At 32.0% G+C, this 21,188-nt stretch overlaps 2 protein-coding genes across 2 annotated transcripts; one reads left to right on the top strand and one right to left on the bottom strand.

The window, feature by feature from the left end:
* Positions 1 to 315: 315 nt before the first annotated feature.
* LOC149487825 (ras GTPase-activating-like protein IQGAP1) lies at positions 316 to 11,715 on the top strand. The gene is made up of 14 exons (XM_089696492.1): positions 316 to 787; positions 946 to 1,202; positions 1,797 to 1,874; positions 1,991 to 2,135; positions 2,361 to 3,440; positions 3,519 to 4,351; positions 4,489 to 5,345; positions 5,510 to 5,735; positions 6,253 to 6,417; positions 6,576 to 6,755; positions 7,027 to 7,167; positions 8,610 to 8,760; positions 8,836 to 9,229; positions 9,308 to 11,715. Exons 1-14 carry the CDS (start codon positions 742 to 744, stop codon positions 9,660 to 9,662), a joined length of 4,908 nt encoding a protein of 1,635 aa, XP_089552618.1. The 5' UTR covers positions 316 to 741; the 3' UTR covers positions 9,663 to 11,715.
* Positions 11,097 to 17,720, bottom strand: LOC149487824 (uncharacterized). Its single transcript, XM_089695821.1, has 2 exons — positions 15,399 to 17,720; positions 11,097 to 11,111 (listed from the first exon to the last, which is right to left on the bottom strand). The coding sequence occupies exons 1-2, from the start codon at positions 17,715 to 17,717 to the stop codon at positions 11,097 to 11,099; spliced, it is 2,334 nt and encodes a 777-aa protein (XP_089551947.1). The 5' UTR covers positions 17,718 to 17,720.
* Positions 17,721 to 21,188: the final 3,468 nt, after the last annotated feature.

Raw genomic sequence — 21,188 nt, 5'->3', positions numbered from 1 at the left:
TAAATTAATAATAATTAAAGATAATGAACTATACAGGAAGATAGAAGGCAAAATGACTTCCGTTGTTTTTTTTTATATTTTAGGTTGTTTTTTCCAGATATGAACCTTCATACAGATTAGCGCCGTAGCGTAGGTCGAAATATTTGCTATCTTCATTAACTTAGAAATATAATATGTATATTGTATACTGAATAAATTGCGTGTAAAAAAAGACGTGTGGCACTCGGGGACTGCCGCGGTAAAGCTATTGCAAATTTGCAATTTGCATGCTAATTGCTATGCCTTCAAGCCACACCTCCGCGCCCGTCGGAGTGGGGAGCGTGAGGTTTTTCGTTACGCAATTTCTGGATTCGGTCCCCGCGCTCAAGGCCCGCCATAGAAGCTATGCAATAGCTTAATATGTACTTTTAAAAGTATTTAATTTCTAAATGAATTATGCTCTCATAAAATGAAACAAGTACGTATTGAAAAGGTATTGAACACAGTATTGAACACGTATTGAATATCCATTTCTTGATCCATTTGTCCAAAATACAGATATAGCAATACTTTTACCACCAAGAGTCATCCTGTCACCAGTGAAGGCATAATTTGTCTTATCTGTGGCTTTGTAACCGCTCTGGAAATACAAATATTTTTATTGCATTGCTCTAAGTTTTAACAATTTTTAATTTAATGTTTTTTATAAAAGCTAATGTGCGAGTTTGGTGTGCCTTATGTCGATATAATAAATTATAAGTCATGGGGAAGGATAAAAATGAGACACTTATTGGAAAAATCGACGATGGTAAGTTTACAAAGAAATGTTATTTCTGTTTATTAAGCTCATATTATTGCGTAATTATTCTAAGATTATTGCATTATTTAACGGATAAACGTACGAGGTAGAATGTAAATTAAAGTGAGATATTCGAAAGTGTATATTAAATATATTTTAAACTTTAGAAGGTGACACAGATGTTCGTAAAACAGCACAGGAAATGGATGTTATTCGACAAAGAACTATTGCTTACGAGTACCTTTGTCGCCTGGAAGAGGCCAAAACATGGATGGAAGCCTGTTTAAAAGAGTCCTTACCTCCAGCTGTTGAATTTGAAGAATGTTTAAGGAATGGCGTTTACCTGGCTAAGCTGGGCCATTTCATTGCACCTGACTTACTTCCTTGGAACAAAATATACGACATTGATCAACGGCGATACAAGGTACCTTACTTTATTGTACACTATATTTAATCCGTCAGTCCTCGGATCACAGACACAATAGAAAATCTATTGTGTCTCGGCCCGATCGGGCCGCTCGGTGGTCAATGGGTTAATATCATTTTAAAGTAAAAAATAAGTTAGTATCGTCATTAAAATTTTGCATTACAAACCAATATATTTTCCGTTGTTTGCCTTGTTGGTAGTGGTTTGATTCATTCCTCTTTTCAAATGGCAGAATGCTTGTCATGTTTTCCGTACAACAAATAAATTAACAATACGGTCACACTAGCTCATATTTAATCAGAATCGTAGCGTGCCTTAACAGGGCCCCGTATAAAAATTTGTTTGGGGGCCCTTAGGAAGTATCTAAAGATTTCTCACAAAAGCGCACGTTGGGGGCCCCTTTGGCGCGGGGGCCCCGTATAATTGATACGGCAGATACGGCGGTAGCTACGCCCCTGTATTTAATGCTAATTTTATCAAATATTCTCACTATTTGGAAAAGATCTTGAAACCTTCAGGACAAGGTCTAATCTATGCAAAATAAGCAAATATGTTAAATTTGTGTTTGGAATTTTTTTTTGTATATTTCAGGTTATGGGACTACAGTTTAAACATACCGATAATATAAATAAATTTTTACAAGTATTGCAGAAAACTGAATTACCTACGGTAATTATAACTATTTTTTTTTCTGTTATTCTATTCATAATAATTATCTATTATTGAAATAAAATAATGTTGGCTATTATAAATGTAATATAGGTATTATATTTGTTTTTTATCAGACTTTCCAACCAGAAACAACAGATATTTATGACAATAAGAATATGCCTAGAGTTATTTACTGCATCCATGCATTAAGTTCTCATTTATTTAAACTAGGCAAAGCTCCAATAATTCATGACGTCTTTGGAAAAGCTGTTTTTACGGGTAAGAACGATATTTTATATAATATTTTCTTAAATTATTTATTTTCATATTATAAGTATCAATAAAATGTGTTATTCCCCAACTCTCAGAGAACACATGGTCCATTGCTTGATCACTCTTGTCACCTTGAAAGTTGTGGTCCTTTGCACTATGAGGCTTTGATGTTGGTTACTGCACTCAAAACAAAATTATATAATTTTTTTTATTTATTTCACCTTTTTTTAGATGAACAACTAGATTCTGTTTCAAAGGACTTGCAAAAATGTAAGCATCCTTTACCAATGTTTCAAAAGATCAGTGGCATCCTGTCCAGCAATAGCATTGATGACAATGCAAGTACCCACAAAGCATTACAAGAACTCAATGATTTATTAGATACAGAAAAACCAATAACAGCAGCTTTATTGAACCCTCAGCTTAAGTTGAAATATGTCCAGAACCGGTTAATAGATACATATAAGGATATTTTGAAAAATGCAAAGTATGAAAAAATACAAGTGGCCCATAATCATTCTCTCAATGACAGTTATGTCCCTGATGATTATGATGAAATGTTGACATTGGTGGAAATTCAAGGACACATAACTTCTACAAACTATAAGTTCTTGTGGAAATCTCTGTGTTCAGCTTGTCACAGAAATGATGTTAATAGTTTACATAAAATATTCAATGAAGAATGGGTTAAATTAAAAGACTACAACCCAAATAACCTTGATTTTTACTGTGATGTGGTCCAAGAATTGACAGAAAATAGTAAAGATGTTGATGTAGAGAGCATCACAAATTGGCATAAAATATTTCAAAGCATCATTTATGATGGTAATAACAAATCTCTTGAACATGTTGGCCATAAATCAGCCATATCTGATGTCAACAGGGCATTAGATGAAGGCAGCCCTGATGATTTATATGTAGCTTTAACAAATCCAAAATTGGGACTTAAGTTTAAAATCAACAAGTTTGCTATGCCATTATTACATGAAGAGATGAGATTGGAAAAATGTGAATTGGATAAAAATCTTAATGAAAGTGAGATAGCTGCATCTGTGTCCTATTTGACTTCAATAGCTTCTATCTCCGAAGCAGTTGAAAGAGGGGATGAAGTGGCAGTCTGGAATGCCCTTAACTCTAAGCAGATACATTTAGAAATGTTACGTCCGCATTGCCGCCGCCGATATTTTTCTGCTTTAGTTTCTGCTCTTGAATTTAAATTTAAAGAACAATGTGAATGCCCTTTGTTAACATTGGAGGATGTAAGAGACACAATTGAAATGGTTAACATGAAAGATGACAATAATGATGAGTGTATGTATTTATTCATATGAAATTTTAATTGTATTGTTACTTGTATTAACTAAGTAATGAGTCACTTTTTGTTTTCAGTGATAGAAGTAGTTGATTATATAAACAAAGCAGTTGCAGAAGAGAATGTCAACACTTTAATAGCATTATTAAAGAGCCCTTGCCTCAAAATTCCAATAACACTACATAAAGAAGAATATCATCTGTATATGAGAACATTGAAGAAAAGGCTGTTAAACAAAGAATCTCAAAATCTTTGGCTGGATGATATTCTTCAAGCCATTAATGATGTTAATATTGAATCATTGAAAGTCAAAGAATTGACTGATGCAATTGTTGAATTGAATCTGGCTGTAATTAAGAATGATCTAAATACATTTTGGAAAATGTTGATGTGCCCACTTCTCTCTGATTCAAGTTCAGTTGATAGTTCCTGTAAAGAGGTGTATTTTCAAATGTTTTGTAAGGCCATCAAGAAAAAAGGACATTACATTTGCCCTTGGATAGTGTGCCATACAGAAGCTGGTAATACTGTCTATATAGATGTGGAATCTTACACATACAGTTGGACGACACCAAAAGATTTTGTACCTCACGCACGCTACTTGACTAAGAAAGATATTAAAGCTATTATAGAAAAAACAAATAAACACCACATCAATTCATATAAACAGATGCATTTTGAGAAAACATTGATTAAGTTTCAAGCACATTGCAAAGGCTATTTAATGAGACAAAAAGTTGAAAGATACAATTATTTTAAAGATAATATAGAATCCATAATAAGAATACAATCATGGTGGAGACAGATTTTGATTCAAAGAAAATATGGGACTTTGATTAAAATGAAAGCTATTGAAGCTAAATTGAAGCAAGAAAGAAAATTAAACCCCTTAGCTTGGTACAAAGTACAGGTAAATATTTTATATTTGCAGTCGATTTAAAATATCTCTTGTTAATTTCAATCATTTTACTATTTCATATGTATCTTTATACTTTTAGTTTTTTGAATTAAATGTAATGTGTAATAATTATTTTATATTTTGTACAGGAACAAAAAATAGTCAAAATACAGGCTCTTTGGCGAGGCCGGCGTGCTCGGGAAGCATTCACTTCGTTGTTCCACTCTCCCAACCCACCATTACGAGTTGTCAAGAAATTCATACATATGCTTGACTTTACCACTGACGATTATGATAGGGAAATCGAACTTCAGACATTAAAATCTGAAGTTGTCCAGTCAATTCGGAAAAATCAGGAACTATCAAAGCAAATTGACGATATGGACTTAAAAATTGGCCTACTAGTACAAAATCGTATTGCTTTACAAGAAGTCGCTGCTCACGGCTTGAAACTTAACAATTTAGTGAAACATAATTCTATGAATAAGTTGACTGTAAATAAAGATGCAAAGGGGTCCCTTGCAACTATCGCAACTGCGGTTAAGGGTCTAAAATCTCTCACTAAAGAAAGCAAAAGGCTTTTAGACGGCTACCAACATCTATTCTATGAATTGCAAACAAATCCAACATACTTATCTAAACTTTTGTTTTGTATACCACAAAATAAAACGAATTCTTTTCTACAAAATGTCGTTCTGAGTCTTTATAATTTTGGCGCATATACCAGAGACGAATATTTGTTATTAAAACTCTTTAGATTTACTTTGGAGGAGGAAATTAGTTGTAAGGTCACGAAACCTTTCGATATTATAGCATCTACACCTTTGGTCCTTAAAATGGCAGTCAGTTTGTCGAGGCAATTATCTGGTTTAAATAGCCTTCAAACCATAATAGGACCTCTAGTGGAAAAAATAATACAGGATAGAGAGTTAAACATTGAAACAGGTCCAGTAGAAATTTATAAAGCTTGGAGAAATGAGACTGAAATGAAAACAGGCCAAATTTCGTAAGTTTTATTTAGAAAATTAGTACTACTATAATATTATTTGGTCTTCTTGTGTATAGAAACTTTATTAAATAAAAAGAAAAAGTCCTCACACGTTTAAATAACTGCATAGCGCATAACTAAGGAATGATTATTAAGATAATAAAATACTTTTCTATTCACAGAAAACTGCCATATTCCGTGACCCAAGAAGAAGCCCTTAATTATCCTGAAGTTAAAACTCGTTTAGAAAAGGCACTGACTCAATTAAAAGCTGTTGTAACAATGTTCTTGGACAAAATAACATCATCCACTGATTTATTGCCTTTCTGTATTACATACATGGCGAGGGTTTTACACAGATCATTGACATCGAAATTTCCTCATACACCCGAAAAAGATGTTCTAAAGGTGTGTTCATTTTTTTTTCTGCTAGAAGATTGCTTAAAATTACTTTTTTACTTGGTTTGAGAAAGTTCAATAACTTTCTAACTCAGAAGTGTTTACTTTTATCGCGTCATATGTGGCGCGGAGTCCTTAAAGCATATTGCAAATATGTATTCTTTACGTATTGTAAGGGTGAGGGAAAGGGTAAATACAAAGAATCCCCAACAACTATTCATTAAATAGAAACTGATAACATCCTGTTACTATAAATTTATAAAGAATAGAAAAAAATCGATCACGAGGCGGGACTCGAGTCTCGAACCCCGGAATGGCGCAAAAGGATGCGGATTTTTTTCTATTCTTTATTATTAATTTATAAAGCATTTGAATGCCATAAAACCAAAAATATCAAATCCTGTTACTATTCTAATTCATAATACTATATGATAAACATATACAATCAAATCTGCTAGTTTCAACTTGTTGATCTTCACTTCTTATTCAACTCAAGTACAGTTCAAAATGTCTTATTACTTTTCAGGTGATTGGAAATCTGGTTTACTATCAATTCTTCAATGCTGCGATAGTGGCCCCTGATGCATTCCATATAATCAACATGCCGAATGGCAGTTGCCTAACTACCGACCAACGAAAGAATCTTGCATCTATTGCTAAAATTTTACATTTCTCTGCGGCGAAAAAAGGGGTGAGTTGTTAAAATATGTATCTGATCCGCTTGATATTTTTTCTGATTACTTCTGGAATAAATTACGTAACATATCCGTAAAATAACGTTTTTTTTTTTGTTGTTGTTGTGTAAATAAAAAGGCTAAACATTAAAATTTTATTACATCATTTATTTAGTTTGGTGAGGAGTCAAGTCACCTCCGCTGTCTGAATCCTTTCATAGTGGAGTGTCATGAGAAAATGAAAGAGTTGTTCAGACGATGTTGTCGCGGCCCAACATTGGAAGAATATTTCGCGGTCGATGAATATACGGAAGCCACTTTACTTCATCATCCACACATCTACATAACTATTCAAGTAAGTTATATTATACCAACCTGGACTAGACAAACGTAGTCCTGTCTTCGTGCGAACTGTAAAATGCGTAAATTTTAAATAGAGATAAGTTTTCTTAATGTTTTTAAGTTATCAATAAGTGGATGGACTAACTGTCCCTCAAAAATGAGAAATCAGAAAAATAAAGCTGATAATCTAAACTGCTAGTTATTTTTGAAACTGCAAAATCAATAGCAAATGCAGGTATAAGTCAAAGGTAAAATTGAATTTTCTTAATACTTTGTTCTTTCAGGAAATAGTAGACACCCATGCGCTTCTAATAGAATACCAAGACGTGATTGCGCCCGACGCGGACGACCGGCTCAACGACTTGCTCGACGAGCTCGGGGATGTGCCCAGCGTGGCGCAACTTGCTTCCAGAGATGTTACGATGGTGAGTTTTTAAGGATTAATAATTATACTTTGATTTCCTTCTTGTGTATATAATATATTATGTTTTGATAAATCAATGATTTAGCTAAAGTTCGACATTTGAAAGTATTTTCGAGATACCCTCGATAAAAAAATGTAATATGCGTATGTAAAAAAAAACTTGCGAATATTTTTTCCACAATAGCAACAATTATGTTATTAAATGTTTGCCAAATAAAACGTGTTTATTTTTCGTGTCTTATAATAACGATTTTAAAAATTAATTCTTTTAAGTTAATTCTTGTCACATAAGATATTATAATAAAAAAAAATGATATTGTCCAGGTAAATAACGAATGTTCTGGCTACCGCAAATTCTTTGCTTGGTTTAAATATTATAAGATTAGCTTTCTCCAAACATTATTTTATTATGGACGATAAAGTGCGAATGCAAAATTCTATAACACAAATGTTATTCGAAGTTATACCTGTTTTAGTATATGAAACAACCGCGTAAATAGAAATATGTAATACTAGCGACCCGCCCCGGCTTCGCACGGGTGCAATGCTGATACTAAATACACTACAGAAAAACTGTGAACGTTGTACATATATAAAAACATAGCGGCCCGCTCCGGCTTCGCACGGGTATAAAATATATAGCCGGGCGGCCGGCCGGTACCGCCGCAAACGCTACGTCCCGCAATTTTTAAATCTGTAATATCTTCGAAAATATTCACTTCAATCATACGGTGTAAAGGGCCATATAGATCTATATTAAATGAACAATGTATTCAAGGTATTTAATTGGTTAAGGATTAATGCTGTATTGGTTAAAATCGCTTCGAAAATTAGCCATTATTTGTCGTAAAAAGTAAATGACAAAAAAAAGTTATTGTGGGTTATCCATAAGAGATAGACATATACCATCGCGGACTTTTCTGTAGACCTTTTCAATGTGTATAATACTTAGTATATTATTTTGATAAAACTCGTAGGGTTTAGCCTGCGTTTGCAATGTAAGCGGAAAAAATGTAATTTTTGACGACATCACATTAGAAACCTAAAAATAAAAGTACTTCTCCTTTTTTTATTTAATAGATGTTATTATACATATAAACCTTCCTCTTGAATCACTCTATCTATTAAAAAAAACCGCATCAAAATCCGTTGCGTAGTTTCAAAGATTTAAGCGTACAAAGGGAGATAGGGACAGGGAAAGCGACTTTGTTTTATACTATGTAGTGATGCTTACCTACAAAATTTCAAAAAACAAGTTTTTGTAGGTAATGTAAGTCAAGCCAATATTATTTTCTAATGCAAGTACATACATACACGTATTCGTGAGCAAGGGTGGGTCAGTGGTTAGTACCTCGGTATTCAATCAACAAGGCGAAAATTCTAAAGCCGATGAGCATGCTGCATGTTGCACGTTGTTATATTCATTATTATTATGCGTTACAGCAAGTGGGTGATTGCGAAGAAAATGCCCGATTGGAAGTGTGTTTGGCTCTTGTAAATAAATTCCAAGCGCCTTCTGACGATATGACCGATTTGAACAAACTTTTTATTAAAACTAAAGAGTTGTGCGTCGCTATTATTCCCTTTTTAAACGGTAAGATTATATTTGATCTAATTTTTAATGAAACGTTAAATGTATGTTATTTTAACAATTAAATTGATATTATAGGTGAACATTTACTAGAAGCAATATGTATTGGCACTACGAAAGAACAACAAGAAAAATACAGTGAAAAAGTACAAAGGCGGATATATTCTGGCCAAGCGAGACCCGACGAAGCGATGTCATTGCGTGAACATATCGCAAAATTACGACGTAATTTGCAAATGTTAGAAGACGAAGGCTATGTGACGAGAGAAGATGGATACCAAGCCTTAATCACATCCATAGCTTTGGATTTGTGTAACAAAGGGAAGTACAGACAAGCGCAAAGGCGCGCGTTAGCAACGTTGACGCGAACTAAACAGAGTCTCTTGGAGAAGACAAAATATTTTGAAGAGAAGTGTAAATCATATGATCAGTATATTAAATCGTGTCTTGCTAACCTTCATGCTGGAAAAAGGTAAGTGATCTCATAGTGTATGTTTATAAAAATAAGTACTATAATTTTTATTATGATTAACTCTATTATTATTTTCAGGAGCGTTCATGCGTGCTTGCGTAGGTCCGGTAAGGATGTTCAAAAATTGAAATCAAAATTAACAGTAAAGTACTCTGGTGCTAAATTGTTGGAAAGGGGAATTCTGTTAGAGATAGATGGACTTTCAACATCACAGTTCAAAAATGTTCAATTTGAAATTACTCCAACAGATCATAATGGTGTTTTTACAATAAAAGGAAAGTTTATGGGAGTAGAGATGGAATCTGTTGATGTTGACATACAAGATCTTTTGCAAAAGCAGTATGAGGGCTGTGCGATAATGGATATGTTTGGCAAAGCTAAAATAAATGTCAATTTATTAATTTTCTTATTGAATAGTAAATTTTATAAATAATGTTATCATTAAAGCTTTGACGAATGGATAAGCTCAAATGTGTTGAGATCTGGGCAAGACCATCTTACTATAAACGGCATAATAGAACGCCAATAGAGAATCGCGAACTTAAGTATGTCGGAAAGTCTAGTATATGTACACTAGATCCTTCTAAGATAATAATATTTGTTCTTTGTTGTGTTTCGTAAGGTTAATGGTGTATTATTAATTCTATATTGTGCGATACTAATATGTATAATAATATGGACTCTAGTCGTCCGATAATATAATACTTAACACCATTTTTTTTAATCCTCTGAGAAATTAATTTACACCATATACAATTTTATACATTTATTAAGTACCTACCTTAATATTCTTTTGAAATATCGTAAGGAAATTCAATGCAATATCAAACTGAGAATAGAAACGCTATGGAGCATACAAAAATAGGTAAAAAATACAAATTTTCTAGTTTTCCTTTTTGCATTACAAAAACGATTTATTTTATCTCACTCTTGTATCGATATAAAATTCATAAGTTTACTTATTGTTATTATTAATCAATAAATAATTACCTATGACGTCATGGGTATTTATTGAATCGATCCTATTCTTAGATGAATCGCATAGTTGGTATGTTTTCAATTATTTTTAGTTGATCGTCAGGTCGCGGTTAACAATTTCTTATAGTGATATGATCTTGGCCAGACCAAGAGTTATTCCATAATAATTGAATGAATGAATTTAATGGTGTATTTGTTGTGATATTATCCTTTAAGATCTGTTAATTTTTAAACAGTATTGGTTATGCTAGGTCAATTAGGATATGGTGTGTACTAATTATTCATTTTGTAAGTTATTTTTTCAAGGACCATTACATGTATTGTTGTGATTCATATCATTATATCATAAATCATGAATTAATATATTATAAAGTTTTGTTTGTTGAGTGTAATTGAATTCAAAATCATCATTATTTTATTACATTTAACATGTTTCTTAATCCTGCTGATTCTGCTGTAGCATTCGTTGTGGAAGGTGATAAACAATCATTTGATCACAGTTTGATTTCATATTATTTCAAATAAACAAGCTTGAAAATTCGCTTACCAATTAATTAACTGGTGCTTGAAACTTATCCGTTGTGGTTTCTTAATTTCTACTCTAGTTTACTCCAAAAACGACAATCAAAATTAATATTGTCTGTGATTATACTCATACTGGTCATTGGATATAAATCTAAGCGTATAGGAATTATATTATAAGGATTAGGATTAAATTACTTATTCAAATCTGTAGTATTACATGGTATTACTGTGAGCTGTATTTGCTTTGTTCCATGTTATCACCATTAATTTGCAATGATTTAGTGGTAATTTCGAGGTATACATATAGAAATCGGGATAACAATTAACAACCCAGGGAGTGCAGACTCCATATTATTTTATTGGTCTAGTTTTCCAATACCTGTAAATATTGAAACAAATTATAATGTATAGAAATGAAAACGTATATCACAGGAAAAGTGTTAACTTGTCTGCTTGTTTTTTGCTGAGGTCCCTATTGGGTCAATTTCTTTTCTGTAGCCTTGGCTGCTCTCACCGAAATCCGGCCCTGATTTTAACATTCCGTAACGAAATGATGATCTTATAAGAAAATATTTTAATTTACTGTAAAACGTAAATACATAGCTTTACAATCTGATTACACAATTTAGTACCTTTTATACACCAAAAATGTATTTAAACTATGTACCTAACTACTAATCTCAAACCATAAATATGGTTTTTTATTATACTATTGAATAATCTTTACACTGTATGTTGTATGTTATAAATTAGTAGTATAATTTATAATTATTTAACATACACTAATTAAATAATGAATGTACTTTTTTGTTCTTCATTAATGTTTAAATTGTACAACTTAAATGCACCAACATTTTTGTTTTAAGACGCTTTGACAATTTTTAAATTAAACAAGACCTTAGGTTTAGTACAATATTTACAACTAATCTCATTCTCAACTAATTATGTTAATGTTAATTAATTTCGTACAATAAATGAGGCTAATTTGACTATTTTTGTTTTATTTTGTAATCATTTTTAAATAAAATATCATCAATAATTAATTAATTTTAGGTATATTTTAATACTAATGTACACACTACACACATGGTTGGCATCATATAACATTTTTATATTGTAGCGCTGCAGTAGCGATCCTGTCGTTAGATGTGTCCTCTCGTCCACCCTACGGGCCCAGATTCAGTCGCTATGCGAACGCGATACTGTCTTACTTCTGTACGATGCCGATGTAGTACTTATGCAAACGCGATTAATTTATGCTACGGCTACGGCCTACGGCACAAAAATACCAGCGAACAGCGATCGCTACAGTTGCAACAGACTCCGATGAGACAACATTAGTCACGTAGACTTTTACACGTTTTTTTATAAAAAAGCTAAATCGTAGTAACTAAACCTAAGCAGCATCATTGATACTCCCGCCCGACTAGGGCCCTTCCGGCCTCCTCCACTCAAGCGACAGCCCAAGCCTTAGATCATTAAGTAATGATCTAAGGCCCAAGCCGAGGTTCGAGATCCCCGTCAATTGGACCCCCGGACGCCCTTGCGCATGTCGCTACCAGGGTGAACCTTCAGTTCACCCCCGCGTCCGCGTTAAAATGTAGAAGCCAGTAGAATCCCTTCTGGCTAACATTGAGAAACACCACACACAAAAAAATGATGGATACTAAATATTACTTATTACTTTGCGTATTACTATTTTCACTGAATTTTCTCGCTAGGAATTAGGATGCTACGCCCGCGCGCAAGCCGCCGCCACCTGAACAGCACCTGAACAGCAGTCCCGCGCGGAAGCGCTTGTTTCCGCGCGGAAGCGCCAGTTTCCGCGCGTTCATCTGTCCTTAGCCTTATGCAGCACAGTTCATTGAATTGGCGCAGTCAGCGCCAGGATAATGTTCGCATTGGTTATTATTTAATTCAAATGCCCCCAGAGTAAGGGAAAATTAAAGTGAAAAGTGTTAAAAATTCCATTTCACTATTTGTATCGAGGATGGATGATTTTCCATTTTACGAAAGAGTATCGAAATATGGAAAACAATGATAGACAATAGAGTTTCTAAAAATTCTAAGAAATCTATCATGTTCCCACTTCTTTCTAAGGGGGCGTCCATAAATTACGTGGTGTTTTTTTCAAATGTGTGTGAAATGAAAACGGATTTATTCTGAAAGTACATATTACAATACATGCCTCCGTTTCGTCTGAGCCCATATTTTTTCTATAGAAATTAGAATAAGTTAAATTAAATAAGGTTGAAGTCATTGTTCTAGCGGGGCAACACGTGTGCTTGGTCTTAAAAAATGGCCGTTCTGTTCCCAAATCCCACCATAGACTATACAATATACCACAGATCGTAGACAGAGAAACCAATAGACAAATTGATAGTTTATGTCGCATTCACACAAGAAAAAGAGCAACTTATGCCGGTGTTGTGTAAAGAAATGAGAGAGAACGATAAAATTTTTTGTTTCACCCAGCGTGCCACTTTTTTCAAGAAAAGAAACCTACTTTGCTAAACAAAGTTTGACAGCTAACTATCGTCTTCCCTAAAAATATAGTTTTTACATGTTCTAAGTTACGTAATTCATGGTATGTTTGGTTTTTAATGATTTAGACTTACTGTTAATACCTTATAAAATAATACCATGGTGCGGTGTAGCGTTAAAGGGTGTTAAAGTGATAGTGGAACGAAAATGCCTGGATTGTCTTTTCACTCGTAAGTATACAACTCTTTATCAGTTTATAGGCCTTCATGATATTTCAGCGTGTTAATATATTTAGTCCAGGAGGAATCGGCGCATGAGTACCGAAAACTATTCCACCTCAATTTTTTTACGTGATCCTCTTCAAATTGCCCTACTGATGATATAAATGCATGTTGCCATGGGGCAACCCGGTGCCATATTGTTTAAACCGAAATTGTTTAAACAATTGCAAGGAATTGTTATTTTTCAACCGGACAAATTTTTTTTATATTTTTTATCGAAATACCAATAAAAAAGGTCCAATTACTTTTCACGATAAAGTTAATATTTTCAAAGATATGAATTTTTTAAGGTTTGAAAAATCTCAAATTTGGGTACTTTCGACCCATGAAAAATATATTTAAAAAAAAAATAATATATAAGTAATATTTTTTTTTCAATTCTCTATACAATAGTTAATAATATTGTTAATAGAGATTTAAGAAAATTTCATTGTTTATATCTGTTTTTTAATTGTTAACTTCGCGCGCTCACAAGTACGCGCCGCTTACCTTTAAGTATCGCCGTCTCTCTCTTACTCATGCGCTGCATCGGCCTCTGTGTCTTGAATCATTATTTATCATTTATCTTAAAAACTATCAACTTTATCAAGATTTCTAAAGAGAGCAATCTTATTAATAATTAAATTGTCTACAATTTGTTTCTTATATATTTTTTTCTGAAATCAATTTTTTTAAAGTTATTTAAGCATAAATTGAAACATGTAATTAAAATTACTTTTTTGTCAGTTTATATTACTTTTTTGTTATTGAAACAGAAAGTAAGGTAAAAGACCCAGTTATTGACACTGGCCTAGTTGTTTGACACTCGCAATTTGATTTTAATTAAAAGAATGAAATGTTCTCAAAAAACCAAAGATCTTAAAATTTTTAATTCAAAAATTATATTTATTAATTTATTAGAATTGATTTGTTTTTTTTTTAACTAAAATAAAATTTAAAGTGTCAATAACTAGGTCTTTTACCTTATTAATTACATTGAATAACTTCTTCAAACGAAAGTTATAGATGGAGAAGTATGAAATAATAAAACAAGATTTAAAAATAAGTATTTATTTATTATCAATATTATTTTTATATATTATATTCTTACAGTCTTCTGAATCACAACCACATAGAAGTATGCAACTTATATTATTTTTTTTACAATAACAAGCTTTGGTTTTACAGGCTTTCTTACAATTACACGGTTTTTTAAGATTAGTTGGGAATGGGCTTTTATTCATAAATAAAGGTAGCAAAGTACCATTCTCTAATTTGTAGCCGAAATTCGTAAAATCTAATGTTTTATATAGGGGATTCAATGCATTTTTCCAAATATACGTTTGAGCAGAAGCTCTAAGTGCATGCAATTGCAAGGCATCTGATGTGCACGGAATTTTAGACAGATTAATATTAGTACCAAAGCTACGAGAAAAAATTATTTGTCTAGCTTCATCTGCGGTGCTACCTTTTTTACCCAAAATATTTAAATACAAGGTTTCTAAACCTTTCAACTCCTCACTACTTAATACTAAGCCATTACCAAGAGGGACTAAAGCATCACGATTTTCTTTTATTTTCATCATTTCTAAAGCTTTTTTTTTGGTGCCAATTTTACTAGTCGTATCACAGCCCGTAAATGCGTGTAAAGCAGGTAAAGCTTTGTGACACGAAAGAAAGCGTGATTTTTTATTATTAATTTTCATCCACAGTCCGGAACAACCACTTTTTTTCAACTGTGACCAATAATAAATACATAATACAAAAACATCAGTGTCTACACTGTGAATTATTATTTCAGAATTCAACTGAATATTATAAGCAGCGTGACAAAAAATTCGAGTATCAGCCTCAATGTGATTGTTTAGTAATTCTGGTACCTCTACAATTTTTTCACCTCGAATACTAAAACATTTACAAACATTATCAAAGCCGCCAGAAATAATTAGTTCTTGATCATCAGTAAGTGAAACGTACTGTAAAATATTTTGACACAGAAATCTTACTAACTCTAGCTTATTTTTCGGACTTGTCAGAAATGTTGAAATATTTTTAGGGATTTTAGTATTGGGCCCTTGAATAACTATTTCACATGTTTTTATATTTTTGGCTCTTAATGCAGATTCTAAAAACTTAATACTTTGATTGTCATACCTATCAAATATAATATCAACACGCGTAACTTTCGGCTTTTTAAAATGTGATGTAACATAATTAAAAAATGTTGTAGCAAATTCACCAAACGTTGCATGTTTAGAAAGCTGCAACTGATGTACTACTGTCATTCCATCAAACAAATGTATTTTTGAATTTAAAGAAGAAAATGAAGTCATCGAAGTTACAGTACACAATGTTTCTTTCTCAATCTCTTCCATTAAAACAGATTTAACAGATTTTTTATAAAAACCATCATTATCAGCAAGAGCTTTTGGATAATTTAATAACTCGTATTTTGCTAAAGAATCTACACTATATTCTCTTTGAACACACAACATTAGAAGTTGTTGAATGTCCATTAATTCTTTGGTTTCTTTCAGTTCTTTACTGTTTTCATTTTTAGGTTTAGTTTTTTCAGTATACGCAAAATTTTTTACTAAAACTCTAGGCACACGATCGAAAATACTTTTATCTTTACGAATAATACGTTCTTCCATAAAAGATTGTAATAAATTTTCACCATTTTCTTTCAATGATAATAGATATTTGCTTGTCTCTTCACTTGCTAATTGTCCATTTGAAATATTAAATAAGCTTGTGCAGCCTGTCATATTATCAAATATATTTTTACTCTTTAAATTATTTACAATAATGTCAACATCTGTATCGTCTCTTTTAATTTGACTCGGACTCCATTCATGATGACTAAATGCGCGAATATCATTCGCAGGATCATCATCATGTAAATCACAGAAAGATAAAAATGATTGGTGAATAGAATTTTTTAAAGGGTACAGCAAAATCCACCTTTGCATAGCATGTTCATTCTGTGTTATGCCTATTAAACCACCACTAATTGCTGATGATCTATTTTGAGACTGCTCTAATGCTAAATCACTTCCAACACCGTTAAAAATACCCTCTTTTCTCTTGACTGACATCATTCCACGGTTTAAATCAAACATTACAATATTGGGCAGTTGAAGCATATCTTGAAGATATAGAGATACTCCTCGCGCATATAAATAATGATTCATACTAAAAAAGTAAGGCAACATTTGTCGCGTTGATATCAAATGAAGCTGGAAATTTCCTTCTCTATCAGCTTTAATCGAATCAAAGAGAATTTCTACCATTTCACAATATCTATTTAAGTATAAAAAGGTCTCATTTTCATGACTTTTAGTATTTAAAAATTCTATGAACTTATCAAGAAACCATTTAGACGCAGTAATTATTTCTGAAAAAATTTGACGAACTTTACAGTTATCGCGATCAACTATAGCTTCTCTTAATAAATTGAATAAGGGTAATTCTAACAAATATTTGTCATCTGAATTATCACAGCACTTCAGATACTCCATTATTTGTAGTACTTTTATACTTTCATACAGAAGTTTATGTGCTCTTACGCCTCTGTTATAATGTAAGCCACTAAAGATTGATTGCACAGTATTTTCACCATAAACATCCCCATCGACTAGAATATTTTCAATGCCAGAACCAGCTAAATACTGTCCCAAACAATGAAGCCAGGTTTTTTGCAAATGAAAAGTACCAATTCTTAATATTAATTTCGGAAAAGGAGTAGGAGTTTGCATTTGAATAACCTTAGCTATCAAATATATTGCCATATCTGCACTTAAAACGCTATATTCTTTACCTATTTGTTCATTTAATAAAATATAATTCTTCATCGCTGTAAATACAACATCGTGTGAAGTTGGTGCATGTGGTAGCAGCTCGCAAAACCCAATCTTGGAAACAGAATTGGAATCATCACTGAGCATTTGACAGAACGGAGACCAGCTAGGAACAACATTTTCATTGCTGCGCAGGATATCGTTATCTTCATCAATTTTTAATTTACTTAGAATCCAAATTAATTCTATGTTATGAGTAGTTGTTACATCAAGTACATTAATGTCTGCATAATTAAGGCATAAGGGTTTCTTATTAGTCACTACAAAATGATCAAGAGGTTGAGAAGATAAAGACTCACTATTAATATTCGCAACTTCTTGTTTTCTCACTAACTGAACTTGATTCTTTGATCTGGTAGATTGCTCTTGGTATAATATCATTGCTGTAACATGTGTTGTATTTTTTCCGCTCAGAGTTTCTTCTAAAAAATCATTATTATCAATAGCTCCATGAAGAAATAGTGACGAATCATTCACAATGTTAGTAGGCCTTCTTACAGCATTACAATCTTGTTCATAGATAATTTTTTTAATCAACAATTCATCTAAATCTAATAAATCTGTGTAGCTTACACAGTGTCCTAGTTTAAATAATATGTTTATGATATGTTTTGATCGAGTTAAATGATGAATTGTTTGAGCGAGAGCTATATGTTTTGAACTATGCACTCCTTTCATAACGTAACAAATATCTGTAAATAAAACTTTAGCACGTCTTAATTTTGTGTCAGAAAAAGATTTTTTATTAGTTAATAATATTTGAAAGAAATAAAGCCATGTCGGTGGTATTTCAATATTTTCCAAACTTTTATCAATGACGTTTTCATCGCAAATATATCCTGAAGTATTAACATCAATGTTAGAAATAACTTCGTTTTTTAATTGTTCAGCACATAGACGAATTATTTTTCTGGAATCACTCGATTCTCGAATTTTTTCAGCTAATAGTTCTAAAGGTATATTAACCATAATGACGACTGCCGATTTAGATTTATCTACTGGATGAGAAAATAAAATTTTTTCTCCATATTTTTTAATTAAGAGATCTTTAGTTATTTCGTTGGTAGCAGATAATTCTTGATTCTCGATATAGCTGTTGAGACGTTTAGTTAAGAAACTTAATTCGTAAGCCGTCGAGTTGCATAAAGGGATTTCAATTTCTTTCAATAAATCTTCAAATGCTTTATTAATAATATCATCAGGAATCTTGGCACTTGGTCGGCCACCTTTATTATTTGAGTTTTCAGGAACATATAAATAGCTTTTATAACAAAATTTATGATACTTAACTCGCTGAGCGAGAAGACAGTCAACCGAATCAAATGTACATATTTTTTTAAATACATCATCCATTTTTAGGCGTGCAACAGTTAAGAATTTTTCAGCTGCATCATGATCAGATAGTACATACGTCGTTTTTACCTTATTTTTTTTTAACTGGCCACATATTATGCACAGATCGCTGCCGTTCTTTTTTGGATTTCTGGTGGACCGACGAGGAGTATAAATTGTACTTGAAGTTGAGGGTTCCGTTAACTGGACTTCCGGAAGATTTTCATCTTGTTTATGTAGTTGTATTTCTCTTCGCCTAATTTTTTCTTCACTTGTGTAACTTGCATAACAAGTTCTATGCCACGAAAATGTTTGTTTGTCAAGAGAAGAATTAAACAAATTTTCAAATCGGATAGCGGCCTCATCTTTTCGTCGATAAGCTGCACGTTGTACAATTATATATGTATCAGGCTTCGGATTTTTCACTACATTGTCAGCAATTTCACAAAAAATACATGGTAAGGTATCATCAGAATATTTTCTTTTCTTGGGAACAACTAAAAACGACATGACACTCACATTTATTGTAACGAAAAATCACAAAAACTAAAAATATATCCATCTAAAAATGTTAATAACACACGAAATCACTGTAATAGGTGCAACAACATTTAACAATCTTAAGTCTTGAACGAAATAAAAAAGACTGAATAACGATGAATAAAAAACAAAAGAATGATCAGTTGAGAATCGACATGCACTAACTTGTATTTTTATTTTAAATGTTATATATAATCAATAATTTTGTCACAAGAACAAACAAACATCTTGCGGTTTAATACAAAGAGTAACCTTGAGAAAATAAAAAACAAAGAAAAGAATCTTTTTCTTACTTAGACACAATCATACACACACCATGATATATATTTATAAAATTAGTTTTTATTTTATTTTTTTTCAATTTATTTGAATGTTTTTTCTAAACATCCAAGTGCGTACCCAATATAATTTTATTATTTATAAATAATTGTGATTTCAAAAAATGTTCAAATACTATTATATCTTATTATTGTTGAGATAAATGCAAAAATTACTTATGATAATAACAAAAAAGTAATATAAACTGACAAAAAAGTAATTTTAATTACATGTTTCAATTTATGCTTAAATAACTTTAAAAAAATTGATTTCAGAAAAAAATATATAAGAAACAAATTGTAGACAATTTAATTATTAATAAGATTGCTCTCTTTAGAAATCTTGATAAAGTTGATAGTTTTTAAGATAAATGATAAATAATGATTCAAGACACAGAGGCCGATGCAGCGCATGAGTAAGAGAGAGACGGCGATACTTAAAGGTAAGCGGCGCGTACTTGTGAGCGCGCGAAGTTAACAATTAAAAAACAGATATAAACAATGAAATTTTCTTAAATCTCTATTAACAATATTATTAACTATTGTATAGAGAATTGAAAAAAAAATATTACTTATATATTATTTTTTTTTTAAATATATTTTTCATGGGTCGAAAGTACCCAAATTTGAGATTTTTCAAACCTTAAAAAATTCATATCTTTGAAAATATTAACTTTATCGTGAAAAGTAATTGGACCTTTTTTATTGGTATTTCGATAAAAAATATAAAAAAAATTTGTCCGGTTGAAAAATAACAATTCCTTGCAATTGTTTAAACAATTTCGGTTTAAACAATATGGCACCGGGTTGCCCCATGGCAACATGCATTTATATCATCAGTAGGGCAATTTGAAGAGGATCACGTAAAAAAATTGAGGTGGAATAGTTTTCGGTACTCATGCGCCGATTCCTCCTGGACTAATTGTGTATCACGTGCTGTTGACTTGAATACATTGTTTAAAAACCACAAAAATAACAATTATAAATTTTAACCTAAAAAATTTTGTGTTGCCAACTTTTCTACAAATTGTTACCCACTATTATGGGAAATAATAATATATATTCTGCAGTGTGTATTTAATTAAATATCTGAAATATTCAATGGCTTGTTCCAGTTTTCCTGAACCGGATAATTTACGACAAATTTGGATTGTAGCTACAGGATGAACAGATTGGAAACCAAAACCGAAGGTTAGAAAGTATTACTGCAATCACCACCACCGCGACGCTGCCCCGCCGAAGACAATGGACACTCTTGGTTCCAACTTCCAACATTGAACCGGAGGGACGTAGTTAATTAAGTTAGAGATAATTTAAATGTAATTTTTTTATTACAATAAATTATTATTAAGTAAATTTCGTTTTTTTTGCGCGTTCGCGGGTCGGTCAATATAATTAACGTGTGTATCTGTTAATACTTACGAAAATAAACATTCTTTTATTTTTTTTATTTTATTTTATAAAAAATAATGAACAATCGAGTTTTCATCTACATTATCATTACATACACATTTTTATATGGGATTATGATAATGATATATATTTTACATACTAGTGGTCCACCCCGGCTTCGCCCGTGGTACATATTTCGCAATAAAAGGTAGCCTATGTCCTTTCTCAGGTATCAAAATATCTACATACCAAATTTCATGCAAATTGTTTT

Source organism: Colias philodice, chromosome 6, assembly GCF_061535455.1.
Source record: "Colias philodice isolate Cphi_HAF_F1 chromosome 6, ilColPhil1 Martin Lab GWU primary, whole genome shotgun sequence".
Taxonomy (NCBI): domain Eukaryota; kingdom Metazoa; phylum Arthropoda; class Insecta; order Lepidoptera; family Pieridae; genus Colias; species Colias philodice.
The sequence above is the reverse complement of the archived record's forward strand: the minus strand, read 5'-3'. Positions and strand labels throughout refer to the sequence as shown.